This window comes from Microtus oregoni, unplaced genomic scaffold (genome assembly GCF_018167655.1).
Source record: "Microtus oregoni isolate MIOR12 unplaced genomic scaffold, Mior012 000023F_ref0000262, whole genome shotgun sequence".
NCBI classification, from domain to species: Eukaryota; Metazoa; Chordata; class Mammalia; order Rodentia; family Cricetidae; genus Microtus; species Microtus oregoni.
The window spans coordinates 3,019,942-3,036,684 of record NW_024543082.1 but is presented as its reverse complement, the minus strand read 5'-3'; the positions used below and the strand labels follow the sequence as shown (position 1 = coordinate 3,036,684).

General features: G+C 49.3%; 1 protein-coding gene across 2 annotated transcripts in view; it reads right to left on the bottom strand.

Moving 5' to 3' along the window:
* Slc12a8 (solute carrier family 12 member 8) overlaps positions 1-16,743 on the bottom strand; it is a 156,361-nt gene that overhangs the window by 45,400 nt on the left and 94,218 nt on the right. For both annotated transcript variants that reach the window (XM_041673157.1, XM_041673158.1), the window contains exons 6-8: positions 15,342-15,429; positions 13,364-13,451; positions 2,727-2,873 (exon numbers count right to left, since the gene is read on the bottom strand). In XM_041673157.1, coding sequence (XP_041529091.1) covers positions 2,727-2,873; positions 13,364-13,451; positions 15,342-15,429 — 323 coding nt within the window. The remainder of the gene's footprint in view (positions 1-2,726; positions 2,874-13,363; positions 13,452-15,341; positions 15,430-16,743) is intronic.

The following is a 16,743-nucleotide window of genomic DNA, read 5'->3' as shown; positions in this document are numbered from 1 at the left end:
GTCGGTCAGGCCTGTGGCTGAAGACACACCATATCTGGGTTTCAGGACATAGAGAATAAAGTTGGAGCTAATCTCAGAACTTCCTACCCACTAGCATAGTGCCAAAAGATGCTCTGCAGGCTTCTGGGAGAAAAAAAACTTATCAATGGTATTGCCTAGCAGTGAACCCTAATGTGACCATACAATGCATTGGAGCCATAGTGGCATGGCCTCTATGGAGGTTACCAACCACTTTCTGATTGGATTTGAGGACTGTTCCACATAGTAGAATTCAAGTCTGGCACTTTAAGCTACTCAAAAGCCCATGGCTGGGGAGGTCATGGGCCCTAAGGGGAGAACCTACTGCTGTTGTTTTGATAAACAGACATGTTGTCAAACTGCCTTCTAAATATTTATTTTTAGGTATTGGTGCTGCTCTTAATCTCAGTCAGAGAAGCTTCTTTCTGTAGTGGGCAGCAGTTAATGCGGAGACACATGAACATCTGCGACTATTAAGTGCTCAGCCCTTAACGGGACATCAATACCAATCATTACCAAGCTACGAGAACATCTTAGAGAAGGAGGTGGAAAGAATGTAAGAGCCAGAGGTTGGGGAAGAGGGCTATGTATGTCATCTGGACCTGGCATGGCTATGACACTCACCATAGTTGGTTGCCTGCACAAAATGAAGTCAATAAGACCAGTCAACATTCCAGCAGATAGCACTCCCAGGACTAAGAGGAAAGTACATGAAATGGGAGACTTCTCAGGTGAGGGGAGGGAGAGAGAGTTGGATGTGGCTATGAGCAAAATACATTGCACACATGCATGAAATTTCCAAAGAGTAAAGAAATAAAAAAAATTATCACACACACAAAAATTTACTCAAAGCATCTGCCAATACAGATGTAAGCTATACACATACCGTTGTAGCAGTAGGAAGAGAGAATTACCCACTACAGCACTGTTGACTGGAAGGCACTCGTGTATCCGTCAACAGGGAACTGACTAAATAGACTATGTCACATCAACATAGAGGAAAAAGAATGAGAAAATCCTCTTTACATTAATATAAATGATGAATTTATAAACCACATGAAAATTTTAAAATGCAAGTTATAAAATAAACAATATACTGAGAGAGCTGTCTGTTGTATGGAATTAGAAGCATTTGTTTGAAAAACAAATGGGGAGCCTGAGGAGATGGCTCAGCTGGTTATGCCTGCCACATGACCGTGAGGACCTGAATTCAGATCCCCAGTGCCCATGTAATCTGGGCATGCAGGCTTGCACCTGTTGCCCAACACAGGCTGCTGGTGGCACCGAGATGGGATCCCTAGAGTTCATTGGCCAACGTCCATAGCTGTATCAGTGAGAGACTGTGCTTCAAAAAATAAAGTGGTGTAGCTAGAGAGATGGCTCAGTAGTTACGAGCACTTGATCCCTTCCAGATGACCTGGTTTCTGTTCCCAGTGCCCATTTGGCAGCTCACAATCATTTGTTACTCCAGTTCCAGGTGATCTGATGCCCTCTTGTGATCGTCATGGATACTGCATGCAAGTGGCACATAGATATACATGCAGACACAACACACACACACATATATATGTATTTTTATAATAATTTTTAAAGTAAAAATATAGCTCAGCATGGTGGCACACGCCTTTAATCCCAGCATTCAGGAGGCAGAGGCTGGTGGATCTCTGTGAGCTCGAGGTCAGCCTGGTCTATAAAGAATTCCAGGACAGCCAGGGTTGTTACACAGAGAAACCCTGTCTTAATAGGTAGATAGATAGATAGATAGATAGATAGATAGATAGATAGATCACAGAAAACACATGAGGTTGATCATGTGTGATATATACTACATATGCAAACACACACACAGACAAGGGTGTATTCAGTTCCCACAACCACAAAAGAAACAAAGAAACAAACAGAAAAACACACAAAAAACCAACAACAATCGTGAAAACCTAGGGAAACAGTGCCTGAAGGACAAGGCTACGGTTAGGACAGTAGGCAGAAAGGTTCACAGAGGAGAGATTCCCAGTGGACACCATTTATATAATTTCTAGTTTTGAATTCTGAGTTCATGGTACCTCATTAAAAAAATAATAAATGAAGGGCTGGGATGATGGCTCACCACTGAGAGCTCTGGCTGTTCTTTTGGGGGATCCCGGTTCAATTCCCAGCACCCACTTGGCAGCTTATGACCTCCTATAACTAGTTAGGGAGTTAGATGCCCTCTTCTGGTGTCTGTGAGCTCTAAGCATGCGAGTAGTACATAGTAGCACACAAAACATCCAGACACATAAAAGTAGAATAAAGGTGTCTGATATATCAATGTCTGATCTTGAAGTAACAACAACTACCATCACCATTACCACCCAGGACACACTGAGCCTGTAGCAAAGACAGAGCTGCAAGGGCCTGTTCTCCTAAATGAGAGATTCTTTTATGCTAAACTTGGAGGGTCTCGGATTTGTTTTTATTGAGGGAGAGGGCTCTGTTGGAAGCTGGGTGGCTATAATATGTAAGATGCTTTATTTAAGTAACCAGCTAACCTACCCAGGGACAGAGTTGAAAGATACAGCCCTGCACTCCACTTTGCCCCACCCCAGAGGGCAGAGACACATATCAGAAAAGCCACGAGAGGGAGGGATGGAGGGGGAGAGGAAAGGAGGGACTGTTGGGGGAGGGAGAGAGAGAAAGAGAGAGCTCCTGTAAACAAATGAGTCACTCACCCCTTGCCCCAGAGAGGCCAGTATGGGAATCACTTTCTCCTGGGCGATGCACTGCAGGATCCGGGGGGCTCCATAGAGTCCCCCCATACAGGAAGCCAGGGATGAGATGTACAAGCCCAACAGGAAGAGGAAGCCAACCAGGGACACCTATGTGAGGCAGATGTTCCACCATTACCACAGGCTGATCCTGAATGTCCCTCCGTGCTAGGGCCTGCCCTCACCCCACCCCAGGATGGCACCTACTGAACAGTACTGGGATTGTCAAAGGCAGGGCCTGGTGGGAGTTTTGAGCCCTCCAAGGGGATGGTGAGGTCTCAGGCCCTTCATTTGCTTTTGAGAAGACGGTTTTGCCGTGCTACAGGCTTGTAGTCATTGCCATTGTAGCCATCTGGCTTGCCTACAAGAGGCCCAAAACAATGGGTCACGAAATAAGACTCCCCCACCAAACAAAATAAGACTTCTGTTACAGTTTACCTATTTCAGTGTGGAGATGTGTGGGTGCATCCCACGACAGGCATGTGGAGAATAGAGGAGAACTTGCAAGAATTGGTGCTCTCCTTCTACCACGTGGGTCCTGAGGATCAAACTGAAACCACTCGGTTTGACTGCAAGTGACTCTTTACCTGCTGAGCCATCTTACCGACCCGAACTTTTGTCTTTATAAATCAGCTATCTCAGGCATTGTATGATAGTGACAGGAATCTTACTATTATACTTATTCAATGACCAACAGTGTTTTTAAAGAAATTTATGAATATTTACTATTTATTTATAGGATTCTCTGTGCCCCCTACACCTTGCAGGTCAGAAGTCAACCTGGAGCGTCAGTCCTTACTGTCCACTTTGAGGCAGGGTCTCTCTTGCCTGCCTCTGCACTGTGTACTCTAGGTTAGATGACTTGCAAACTCCTGGAGGGTTCTCTTTTCACCTCCTCCCATCTGGCCGCAGCTCAGATCACAGACGTGTGACAATTCATCTGGCTTTCCACATGCGTTCCAGGGATTCCAAATCAAGTCATCAGGACCACACAGCCAGAGATGAGCCTCTGAATGCTTCCAGGGTCTAACCCTGGTGCTTGCTAAGTTTGTTGGTTTGTTTTGTCCTCTGAGATTGTCTTGTTGCAGGTCCAAACTGTCCTGAACTCACAATACCCCTCCCCCACCTCCCAGGCTCTGGGACTATAGGCATGCTGTGCCAGTCAGACCACACGTGGCCCCTGGCGTACCTTCCCACTGTCCAGCTTCCCCCAGCTCAGCCTGGAAGCTAGAGTCCCCGTTCCCCCGCCCACTCCCCTTTGCCCACCATTTCATGTTAGTTCATATCTCATATGGACTGCATACTAGTTCTCAAATCGGGCAGGCATGGGATTCATCTCCATGCCTCTTGAACCACCGGTTTCTGGACCCTGTTCTTAGCATTTCAGATTCAGAAGGTGTTGAGGGGAGCCTAAGAATATGGATTTCCTGAAGGTTCCAAGGTAATGTTGAAACCAATGGCTAGAAACCAAACTTGAGAACTAGTGGCTGGCTAGGAGTCCAGTAGGGCTCTTGCATTTTCTAAGTGATGCCCTAAGTCCCTGCCAGAGTGACAAACTGAACCCGGATCCTAAAGCCCCAACTACAACTCCTATTGGTGGATAAACGGACCCTGCACAGTTCATGACTCCCCCACCCCACACCTGCTGCACAGCAGTGTTGGGACCACATTCCCTAATCTGCTTAATCTTCAACACTGGGCATCGAGAATCAGTACCAGGGGGCTGGCGAGGCGGCCCAGTGGTTAGAGTGCTTACTGCTCTCGCAGAGGACCTGAGTTCAGATCCCAGTACCTCACATCAGGCATATAATAACAGCCTGTAACTCCAGTACCAGGGGATCTGATGCTCTTTGGCCTTCACAGTCATCTGCGTGCACATAATCTCATTTGTATACACACACATACACATACTTTTTTAAGGTGATGGCACACGGCTTTAATCCCAGCACTCGGGAGGCAGAGGCAGGCGGCAGAACTCTGAGTTCGAGGCCAGTCTGGTCTACAAGAGTTAGTTTCGGGACAGGCTCCAAAGCTACAGAGAAGCCCTGTCTTGAAAACAAAAACAAACAAACAGGCTCAGTACAAACCCCATCTCCTCTATGAGATATCTCTCATCACGTCTCCTCCTAACAGTGGCTGTTCCCCAGTGTTATGAGGCATGAGGACAGGACAGGCCTATTACAGTCTCCTTTATCTGATGGAGGAGGGTCATCTTTCTATCTGTTGTTTCATTGGTTAAGTAATAAAGAAACTGCTTGGTCTCTGATAGGACAGAAAATTAGGTAGGCAGAGTAGACAGAACAGAATGCTGGGAGAAAGAAGCTGAGTCGAGGAGTCGCCATGATTCTCCCACTCCAGACAGACGCAGGTTAAGATCTTTCCTGGTAAGCCACCTCGTGGGCTACACAGATTATTAGAAATGGGTTAGATTCAATATGTAAGAGCTAGCCAATAAGAGGCTGGAACTAATAGGCCAGGCAGTGTTTAAAAGAATACAGTTTCCGTGTAATTATTTCGGGTATAAAGCTAGCCGTGTGGGCGGCTGGGAGCTCGGGTGCCAGGAACGTAGCCCGCCGCCCTTATTACATTTATCAACCTGCTGTCTTCAGGTAGGCAGGCCTCACGATCCTTCACAACAGTATTCTCAGTGCCCAACAGAGGTATATAAATGGTGAATTAACTAATTAGTTGATGTAATCCACAACCCACACATCGCACAGGGGTCAAGAGGCAGAACAAGAGAGAACGAAGCTGTTCCTGTTGGTGCCAACTCGCAGGGGACCAGCGCTGCTGTCCACGACCCTGGGCGAGCCATGAACCCATCTCACAATCCTCATCTGGACTGCAAGAAGCCTCTCTTTTCGTGTAACCGGCAGCCCCTCCCTGTACTGCCTTACCTCAGACATCGTGACTCGAACTGGGCACTTCAAGTGCTCATTTGCATAAACATGACCGATGGTTAGATGGAGCTTTCAGCTTGGTCACTTACAGCTTTCTAGATGAAGGTTCTCCATCTCCCACCACCCTAGTCAGCTTCAGGAGTCAACCTGACGCAATCCAGGGTTATCTGAGGAAGTCTCAAGTGGGGGCCGCCTAGATCAAGTTGGCCTGTGGAAATGAGACATTTTCTGCATTGCTAATTGATGCAGGAAGACCAAGTCCACTGTGGGCAGTGCCATCCCTAGGCAGCTGAGTCTGAGCTGCATATGAGAGCTAGCTGAGCAAGGCAGCAAGCAGGGTCCTTCCATTGATGTCTGTTCCGAGCCCCTGCCCTGGCTTTCCTTGCTGATGGACTGAAACCTGTAGGCAAACGAGCCCTTTCCTCCCCTATTTGCTTTCGTTTAGTGTTTTATCATATCATAGCAGTAGAGATGCAAACTAGAACATCTATGTTTCATTACCCTGCTGCAGCAATGCACTAAGTCCTCATGGTCAAGTCACACTGAACCCAAGGTCCTGGTTGATCTACTTCCTGTTTCACAGATTATCACTAAAATAATCTGATTGATAAACTCCCGTACCAATCAGGCTTCTTGATTTGAAAGCACTTACGAACAACAATCAGGGCTGCTGAGAAGCTCAGCAGATAAAGGCACTTGCTGTAAGCCCAGCCACCAGCTTGATCTCTGGGACCCCCAAGTGGTCCTCTGACCTCTGTGCATGTGACCATCCCCTTAGAAGTAAATTGAAAAGAAATGAGTCTATCTGCAGGGCACGGGAGGTTCACAGTCTCCACTAGGAACAGTCTGGCCAGGGCACTGTCGGTACCCTGCATCCTCCATCCTGCACCCTGCATCCTGCACCCTGCATCCTGCTAATGGTCCTCACCATCTCGTTATTATGGCTTCTAGTGTCCATCAACCTCATCTCTGTCACATGACCTGTTAGGGCTGCAAAGGGGCATCAAGAAAGGGTCTGGCCCTTTGAGCTTTTGAATATTAAATGTGGGTCTCATAACCAGCAAAATGGGAAGTAAGGCAGAGTCTGGACAGAGTCAGTGTGGCCCACTACAGAGCCATCTTGTCCTTAGTTCCTTGTGGTCTGTTTTTCCCGCCCTCCAGCATGGTATGGTCCCAGTTGGGTATCCTTTGCCCCATGTTTCAATGCCATGGGTTTTCCAGGCTTGTCCTCCCCTTCTCTTACCACCTTATTATTAGAAACCACGGTTAGCAATGCTTCCCATCACTTCAGGCACTCTGCTAACATTTTGCTTTTCTCTCCCCTGAGGGAGAGTGCATCAGGCTCACGGTTTATCTCACCTGCGAGCCCTGCACTCCTTAGGAGTACAGCGGAATCTTATCTCAGCCTCTACCCTCGGCACTGAAGCCTGAGCACTTGACAAGGTCTGAGCCCTGGCTAGTTTACATAACTGTTAGGGAATCTGCCTCTGTGAGTGTTTCCCCAGCCATCCTGAGAGGAACTATCTGTAACCTTGCTTTGTGTCTTCTCTGCCAAATGCATCCTATGTTGTCGACAGAAGAAGAAGAAGAAGAAGAAGAAGAAGAAGAAGAAGAAGAAGAAGAAGAAGAAGAAGAAGAAGAAGAAGCTGCTGTTTTATCAAAAAAAAAAAAAAACCCATTTTAAAATGTTAACTCAGTGATTCTCTTTCCTGCCCTGACCTGAGAATCACCCCAGGGACTCTGACTCAATGAGTGCTCAGCAGACACAGCTACTGATTTGTAAAAAGCCTCCCAGGTAACTCTAATGTGTGCTCAGTGTGCATGGCTGGGCACAGCACTGTTCATCCGTTACCCTCACTCCTGGAGGACATGTTTCATAAGGCAGGCATGGATTGTCCTTCAGAAATCTGACCGCTTCTTACCCAAAAGGCTAGGAAATCATCCTTTAGTGTCTAAGGAGGACAGGTTCTGGGACCCCAAGGGTATCTGAATCTGGATGCTCAAGTGCCTGATATAAAATGGCAAAATATCTAGCTATAATTTACCTACATCCTGCTATATACTCTCACTCACCTCTAGATTACTCTATGTAATACCTAACACTAATGATTGAATTTGTTTGGGACCAATGAAGAGAAAAGCTATCTTAAGAACAGATGCAGCTGGGATCAGGGTGTTAAGATAGGGTCTTATTTTTTTTGGGGGGGGGTATTTCGAGACAAGGTTTCTCTGTGGTTTTGGAGCCTGTCCTGGAACTAGCTCTTGTAGACCAGGCTGGTCACGAACTCACAGAGATCCACCTGCCTCTGCCTCCCAAGTGCCGGGATTAAAGGCGTGCACCACCACCGCCCGGCTCTAGATAGGGTCTTATTATATAGTTCTGGTTATCCTGAAACTATGTAGACCAGGCTGGCCTCAAACTCACAGAGATCTGCCTGTCTCTCTCTCCCTAGTGCTGGGATCAAAGGCGTGCACCACCACACCCTGCAATTTTGCAATTTTTTTTCTAAAAATGTTTTAATCTAGGAGTTGAATGTAGAGATGTGGAAACTGGGAGTCCAGAAGAAGGTTTGCATGCAGGCATGTGCATGTATGTGTGCATGCCTCTCTGTGTGTATATGTGTGTGTGCATATGTAATATTTTTCATCTAAAGCAGGTCTTCATCCTGAATGAGACTCTCTAGTCTGCATGTCTCCAGTGCTGGCTGGGCCTCAGGAACTTGGTCAGTGTCTGGCTCTGTGATCTCTGTAACTGGTGACTTCATCCTGGGCTGCCTTCCACAGATACACCCTGGGATTCCTGCAGAACCTTGGGCTGGGGTTGGAGCGGGGGTGGCCCAAGCACAACGACTAGTTTGTGTTCTGGGTTTAGAACGGTCTGCTCACTTACTACTTTTTATATAAAACTATTATTCATCTAATTTTGTAAATGAGCTAAAATGCTGGCCCTTACATCGAGATAAATGATAAAATTCCTACAATCCACCTCTTTCTCAGTGGGATCCTAGCTTTTCTTTTACAGCTATCATCCACCCAGGCATCAACTACAGTTACTGTCCTGGCTCGGTGAGGGCTCAGCAGCCATCGTAGATATGTTCAGGACTTGTTCCCAGCTTTGTTCTCAGCTCCCACAGGGCCTACCCGTTGTCACATTAATGTTGTATTGAAAGCTTGATAAACATATCGGTAGACATGGAAACAAGACCTTATTTTGAGCAAATGTGTGTCAATAATTCTTAAAAAAAAAGAAAGAAAGGCGGGCTGGAGAGATGGCTCAGAGGTTAAGAGCATTGCCTGCTCTTCCAAAACGTCCTGAGTTCAAATTCCCAGCAACCACATGGTGGCTCACAACCATCTATAATGGGGTCTGGTGTCCTCTTCTGGCCTGTGGGCATACACACAGACAGAATATTGTATACATAATAAATAAATAAATATTTTAAAAAAAGGCAACATCCTTGCCATCACAGAACGCTACCTCTCTAAAGGATTATATGGGCGCAAACAACCCTAAATTATATTTTGGTGATGATGGATGGAAGTAATTCATTCATTGCAGATATTACATATGGCTCTCTGCTGCTGACCGTTACTCCTGGCGTCTGCTTTGTTCAGCCACAGTAGGACTCCCCCACTCTGTTTGCCCCATCTAATTCCTGTGGCCCCTGGATGTTACTGTGGAGAACACTGCAGTGCCCCCACACATTCGGGTGAACTAAGAAGGCAATGCCTCCATCCTGCCTCTGCTTGATAGCCAGTTCCCACAAAGAGGCACTGGGCTTTGCCTCTGAGAGGCGGTGCTGCCTGTGATGTGAGCAGAGGAAGGCTCACCTGGTGGGGGGCACTGTGGTGGGCACTCGGCAGATGCTCCAACCACTCACCAGCCATGGGCTCTGTCCATCCCAGCCACAGCATAGAACAGCGAAATTGCCATGGGCTCTTACAATCCCTCCTCGATACATGAAGCCACGACTGACCTAAAGGTTTAGGGTTGACTCGGGGGACTTCCATCTATAACAAAGACCCTTCGGTGTCTTCCTCCTTCACTTGCTCTTATCCTGTGAACTGGCATCTTAGGGTTCTTGGCCCTCTTGGCCTGTTATAAACACTCGCTTCCTGGAGTGAGTGTTTATAACATAATCTATTCCCGCAATACTGCTTTTAGGCAGGTCCTCTGTCGCAGAGAATAATGGGATTGACCCCTTTCTAACTGGATTAAACACAGAGGATGCAAGGTGGGGCCAAAGTGTCCCTAAGATAAAATATCTCCACGTGTGAGGGGTTAAAATTTAATAATTTCCTGCCGTGTCTCACACAGTAATTTAAAGGCTATTTCACAACTGCCACATACAGTAAAACATTTGAAGAAAGCAGAAGCCAGGGGAAAGTTCCTCTGGCATGGGAAAGCTGGGCTGGGGAGACGAAGAATTAGAAATAGAGCAGGGAGGCTTCAGGAAAGCCCAACAGACACAGGTCAGCTGACCAGGCACCCATGGTAAAGGTCCGAGGGAAGCCAGCAGCCACCCAAGGGAACTGTTTGATAGAAAGCCCTGGGAGGGGACACAAGTCACAGAGGAGCGTGTGTCCGAAGCCAGCTGCTCTGTGTCTGCGGGTGACTTTGAGGAACTCTGGCAGATGCAGCCCAGCCTAAAACCAAGACTTCACTGAGATGTGAACCTGAGCTACATCAGGACCATGGGCCATCAAAGTAAGACACTTCTACAAGCTGAAATTCTCTGGGCTCTGGCGGTAAGGTCACATGGCCCAACCAACTGGCTGAATGTAGGGTTTGCAGCTGCAACAGAGTCAGATCCAGAGAGAGAGAGAGAGAGAGAGAGAGAGAGAGAGAGAGAGAGAAGAGAAGAGAAGAGAAGAGGAGGGGAGGGGAGGGGAGCGGAGGGGAGGGGAGGGGAGAGGGAGAGAGACTAGGGAAGAGAGGAGATGTCTGGGGAAAGATCCTGTGGGATCTTTTGGGAAGAGGATGCTGCCATGCTCTTGCAGTTTTCCCTGCTGGTCCACCCCGTCCACTCCTGCACTGCATCTGCTGAGAACCAAGAACAGTCACTTGCTTTTCTTCGTGGGCCTTTCAGTTGCCTATCCCAGCAAATGGTTGGGTACCCTCCAAAGCCCGTGCTTCACTCTCCACCCTGGCACAAACACGTATGCACACACCCTACACACCATAGTCAAGCCTGCATAGAGAGTGCTGCCAAAGGGCATTGCCTACCTGTCTCACCACCCAACACAGGCGGCATTCCCAAGAGAGTTCCCTCTGTTGGGGTTCATTACTGAGTGAGGACCTTCAGGCTAAAGGTTACCGAGGCTATAGCCCGTGCCTCTGGAGGTGTTTTTGACCTGTGCTGTGATGGTCTTCCTCGGTGACAAAGCCCCTCCCATGTCCACGCTGAGCTTTCCCTCCAAAGTAGAGGAAAGTGAGCCCCACCCCAGCGGGAAATGTCTCCCTCTATCTCCAGACCAGGGTCTCCACTGGGTCAAGGAGAACCGTGGAGGGAGCCTCTAGAGAGGAAGATGCTTTAGCGGCAGGCAGAACAAGCCAGCAGCTCCCCACACACACACAGCTGCAGACAAGCAGCAAACTGGTGTCCTAGCGAGGCCTCCTTTCAGACCTCAGTGACTTCCTGTGGCTTTCAGTTTCTCACCTGCGGCCACGCTCCTCAGTCTACCCAGAAGAGGCTGGTGAAGGTCAAACTCAAGATGAAGCCATGTGTGTGCGAGTCCACGTGAGTGTGTGAGAGTGAGTGTGTGTGTATACATAACTGAGGACAAACGTTCCTTCCCTGAGATTTGTGGCTCTTAGCAGCTCTCTCCTGACCTGAGCTCTTCTCTCTTCCCATCCTGTTTTTGTACCAAGGTCATGACCTCTGAAAACAGGTGCACCTCTATCCACGTGACTGTGGAGACCAAACTGGAGCACATCTTTAAAAAGCAAGTTGTGCCTCCTGCGGCAGGTTTCAGCCATCACTGGCCCTCTGTGCCGGTCACACCAGAGGATAGTGCTGGAGTTCTCAAGAGACCCTTCCTAACTGGCCACCATTCTCGGGAAATGACGGGAATTTCAGAGTCTGCTCTTCCTCCATGAACTTGAGGCACAATGGGAGTTTTAGGGGATTTTTGAGAAAATCTTATTCTTGTGAGTTTAAGCCATGCCAAATAAGCATCCTTGGTGTCACATGACCTCCAGTCTGTAAATGAAGCTATGGAACTCAAGGAATTCACTAATCTGGCCCAGTATGAAGCCCAGAAACAAAGATATTACAGCCGGACCAACCCAGAGTTGCTGAGTTTCGCAGGGGAGCCCGCCTGCCTCCATGTCATGCCTGCGCTTTATTGCACCCCTCTTTTCCTCCACCTGCCTGCTATTCACTGCACCCCTTCCTTCCTCCCCTCCCTGTTCACTGCACCCCTTCCTTCCTCACCTCCCTGCTATTCACTGCACCCCCACCTCCCTGTTCACTGCACCCCTTCCTTCCTCCACCTCCCTGCTATTCACTGCACCCCTTCCTTCCTCCACCTCCCTGCTATTCACTGCACCCCTTCCTTCCTCCCCTCCCTGTTCACTGCACCCCTTCCTTCCTCACCTCCCTGTTCACTGCACCCCTCTTTTCCTCCACCTCCCTGCTATTCACTGCACCCCTTCCTTCCTCCCCTCCCTGTTCACTGCACCCCCACCTCCCTGTTCACTGTACCCCTTCCTTCCTCCCCTCCCTGTTCACTGCACCCCTTCCCTCCCTCACCTCCCTTACATCTTTAGGGCAGCACTCGCAGGTAGCAGCTGAAGCTACTGGCAAAAATATAAGAACTGTGTAGATGGGAATTTAAAGTACAGGATTCTTCTGTCTGCTCTGATATCCCCGTCGTCCATGTGTGTCTCTGTCTCCCTCTCTGATACCCTGCCCCACCACCGCCATCTCTCCTCACAAACAGGCACATGTGAGTATGTGGCAGGCAGAGGTCAACCTTGGGTGTTGGCCTCGGAAGCTCTCCACTTGTTTTCCATGTGTTTTAAACTTACATTGTGTGTGTGTGCGCGCGCGCGTGTGTGTGTGTACACATATGCATATTTACACCATGGAACATGTGTGGTAAGAGAACAAATCCTCACCTTTCTCCTTCCATCGTGTGAGTTAGGAGACATGACTCAGGTCGTCAAGCTTGGCAGAACCAACCTTAGCCTGCTGAGCCATCTCTCTGGCCTTCCTCCTTGTTTTTCTGAGACAGGGTCTCTCACTGAGACCTGGACTCACTAAGTAGGCTGGACTGGTTGGCCAGAAAGCCCCAGCGATCTCCCTGTGTCCCCTCCCCAGTGTTAGAATTGCAAGCATGTGTCAGTCAGCACTGCCAGCATTTTACATGGATCCTGGGGGCCAGCTCGGGGCCTCGCGCTTACACTGTGAACATTTTACCAATGAGCTGCCTCCCCCGCCCTTTGCCTTGATTTCTTTACATGAAAAATGACCTGACCCTATTTTCTGCATCCGTGTCCCTCTCTGGATGCTGGAATCTGGGGACCATCCTAAGGATCCATGGACAGATGCTACACACTTTCCACATGCCTGTCCTCTAGACCCTGGTTTGGTCCTGGGCTGCAGACAACACGTTCTCCCAGACAGAGCTACAGTTGTGTGTTCATGGGACCAGCCCTGCAGATCGAGCCCTTTGGGGAACCTAGGAGGTACCCACCTTCTCAGCTATCAGAAAGTCAGAGCGGAGGGCCTCTCGGGTGCAGATGGCACCAAGCAGGAAGGCAAAGACAATGTACAGAAACCACCTGCAAAACCCAAGAGAGAGAGCTGCCATCCAGTCCAGCCCCAGCCAGGTCCTAGCCCAGCCTAGCCCCAGCCCCAGCCCCAGCCCCGACCCAGCCCCAGCCCCAGCCCCGACTCCAGCCCACTGAGCCTGTGGGAACCTGTGTCATGAAAGGAGGCCCGCCATGACACCACAGAGCTAGCCTGGGAGGCTGCACGCTGTACTCTTTCTCCTCTGGGACCAAGGGAGTAGTGTTTTTATTCTTATATTACAGAAGGATGTTGAGGTGGGGAAATGGAAAGACCAGCTACCAGGACTTGGCCAGGCTGACCTGCCATCCCCCAGCCCATCCATCTTCCTCCAGCAGAACTACCCAGTCATCTCTTGGGCCTCTGGTCTCTAGACCACAGACAACAGGTACTTAGTATTTCATCAGCTTGGCAAAGCTAGTGCCGTCTGGGAAGAGGGAACCTCGACTGAGAAAATGTCTTTGCAAGGTTGGGCTGTGGCCTGTAGGGGAGTGGGTGGGGGGATTTTCTTGGTTACTGGTTGATGGGAAAGGGTCCAGCCCACTGTGGATGCTGCCATCCCTGGGCAGGCTGAGCATGGGAAGCAAGCCAGTGGGCACCGCTCCTCCATCCGTTGTCTCTGCTTTAGTTCCTGCCTCCAACCTGACTTTCCTCCACAGCGGTCCATAAACTTTAAGTTGAAATAAACGCTTTCCTCCCGCAGGTCATGATGTTTTACAGAAAGCCCACTAGTACACAGAAGGGGAAATTAAAAAGCAGAGCCAAACCTGGCTGTGCCACCAAGCTGCCCACTTATGGCAGAATTAGTCACATGATCCCGAGATCCACCCCTTCCCATCTGGGCAATGACAGAATACACCATCTAAAGCCGGGCAGGCTGCTCATGTGGAGCCTTCTTCCTCTTCCTCCCCAGCACCCGCTCTTTCTGTCCTCTTCATTTTCTTCCCAGTGTTCTCTCGTTTTACACACTTGGCCTGGAGCCCTGTGCCTGGCTGGTAGCAGTGGAGTCGCTGCAGTAAGCGCTTGCAGGTAGATACTTTAATGTTTTAAAGAACTGTAGTATACAGGCTCCGAGAGCTTCTCATATCAGGGCTCTGCCTGTGCCTCACTGCCTTCCCACATCTATCCAGTGAGGGCCGAGCAAGATGCATCCTTCTGCCCATACCGGGGAAATGGCAGAAGAGTCTAGAGGGTCAAAAACAGGCCCAAGGCCATGCCACCATCTGCTGGTGAGAGCATCATAATGGGAACAAAAACCCCAGAAACCAACAACCCTGGGGGAGCAGGAGGGGGAGAAAGGGACCCATCTCTGAGCCTCTGCCACTCATCCTAGCAGGCAGTATCTCCCTCCATTCATAAGGTGCACACATGCAGAGATACCCACACCTTCCTACGTACATACTCACATAGTCACACACACGCGCGCGCGTGCGTGCACACACACACACACACACACACACACTCATAGAAGCTCAGAAAGCTGATGAATGGGATGCAGACGTTAGTCTGTGATTGCAACATGCTTCATCTCCATGTTCCCACCATGACCCTGGGAACTCAGTGGTTAAAAAAAATCCCCAAGTTCAAAATGAGGGTGGAGAAGAGGCAGGGTGGTTGCAGTGGGGGGTGGTCAGGGAAGGATTTGGTTTGTATTCCTGACCTTCCTCCTCTAGAAGCATTCTCAGGCAGCAGCTATAAAAGGACAATGTCTGAACCCAGCAGATGTGAATTTTCCAGCCCACCGAGTGTAAAAAGGAGGATTGGAATACGAAATAGGTTGATCCCAGCCAGGGCACTCTCAAAACAAAAGGGGAGTCCCTCTTCTGCCTGGGGTTTTCTCTCTCAGTTTCCAGCTCACACCCATTGCTGAGAGGGGGACTTACGAGATGCCGACAGCTGCCAGGGAGCCTAGAGGTACGCTGGCCGCGGGCTCCCTCAGGTCTCCTCCCATGTTGAAGCCAGCCATGACTCCTGAAAGACACCCAGACGAGGGACAAAGTGAGGCAGGGTACTCTGTGAAGTCAACAGCTCTCCCCAGGGTGGTCCCTTCCTCTCCTGGGACCCTTTCCTGGCAACTGCCATCTGCAGCAGTGCGAGCAGGGCCACGGCTCCATCTCCCCTGGCAACTGGGGAGACATGTGCAGGGCGGTGAAAGGGGCCTTTGTGGAGCGCGCTATGCTCAGAGGAAATCCCTCCGAGCTACAAACCACCTTATCACTCCCTGGAAAGCACCAAGGATGAGGGAGGTGTGCTCAAAGCCACACAAAGGTCCAGATGCTGCACGCTGAGCTCCGCCTGCTTAGCGGGGACAATACCAAAAATGGCGCGACAGGAGCCAAGGGCCTGCAGATTTCTTCTGCCGCCAACTCTTTCCCTGAGGGTTCGAGTCCTCCCAGGGTCATCAACCAGGACAGAGTGCCACAGTCACAGCTCCTGACCTGCGAGATGGCTCCAAATGACAAAAATCTGTGTCAATCTCCTTTATCTTTTGTTTGTTTGTTTGTTTTGGGTTTTTGTTTGTTTGTTTTCTGTTTTTCAAGACAGGGTTTCTCTGTGTAATAGCCCTAGCTATCCTGTAACTAGTTCTTCTCCAAGTTCTACCAGGCTGGCCTCAAACTCACAGAGATCCACCTGCATCTGCCTCCCAAGTACTGGGATTAAAGGCGTGTGTCACCACCACCAGTCTCCAAACACACCACCAACGAAGCACTTGATAGGAAGAGGCAGGTAGATCTCTGTGAGTTCGAGGCCAGCCTGGTCTAAACGGCAAGTTCCAGGACAGCCAGAGCTACATGGTGAAAACCTGTCTCAAAAAACTATTTCCCCCACCCCACAAAAAAAAAATAATGAAAATTAATTCATCCATCATGGTGAGGAACCAATAGCACAGCCGGGAGAAGATATTTCCACTCCCTGGACAGACACAACAGAGCAAAATGTTTTGAAGTGGGATGAGGCACAACTCCATGTGATGGGACATGTGGCCATAAAACTGACGCAGCAGGCGGCCCTGGAAGAGACTTTAGTGGACTCAGGGATGGCGTGGGTCTGATCCCACCACTGTAGACTGGCGCTCTGTCTGCAGGGCTGGATAAGCGCTTTGTGTAAATCTTCTTTTGGTTTAACCCTTACTACAACCACACCAGAAAAGGGGAATTATTCCCTTGTTTCATGGGAAAGCTCTAGAGAAGTTGACCGAAACAGCCTAAAGGCTCACATTTGGTAACTGGCAAAGCCAGGCTTCAGCCCAGGTCTGTCTGATTCTGACACTTCTAATGTCTCTGC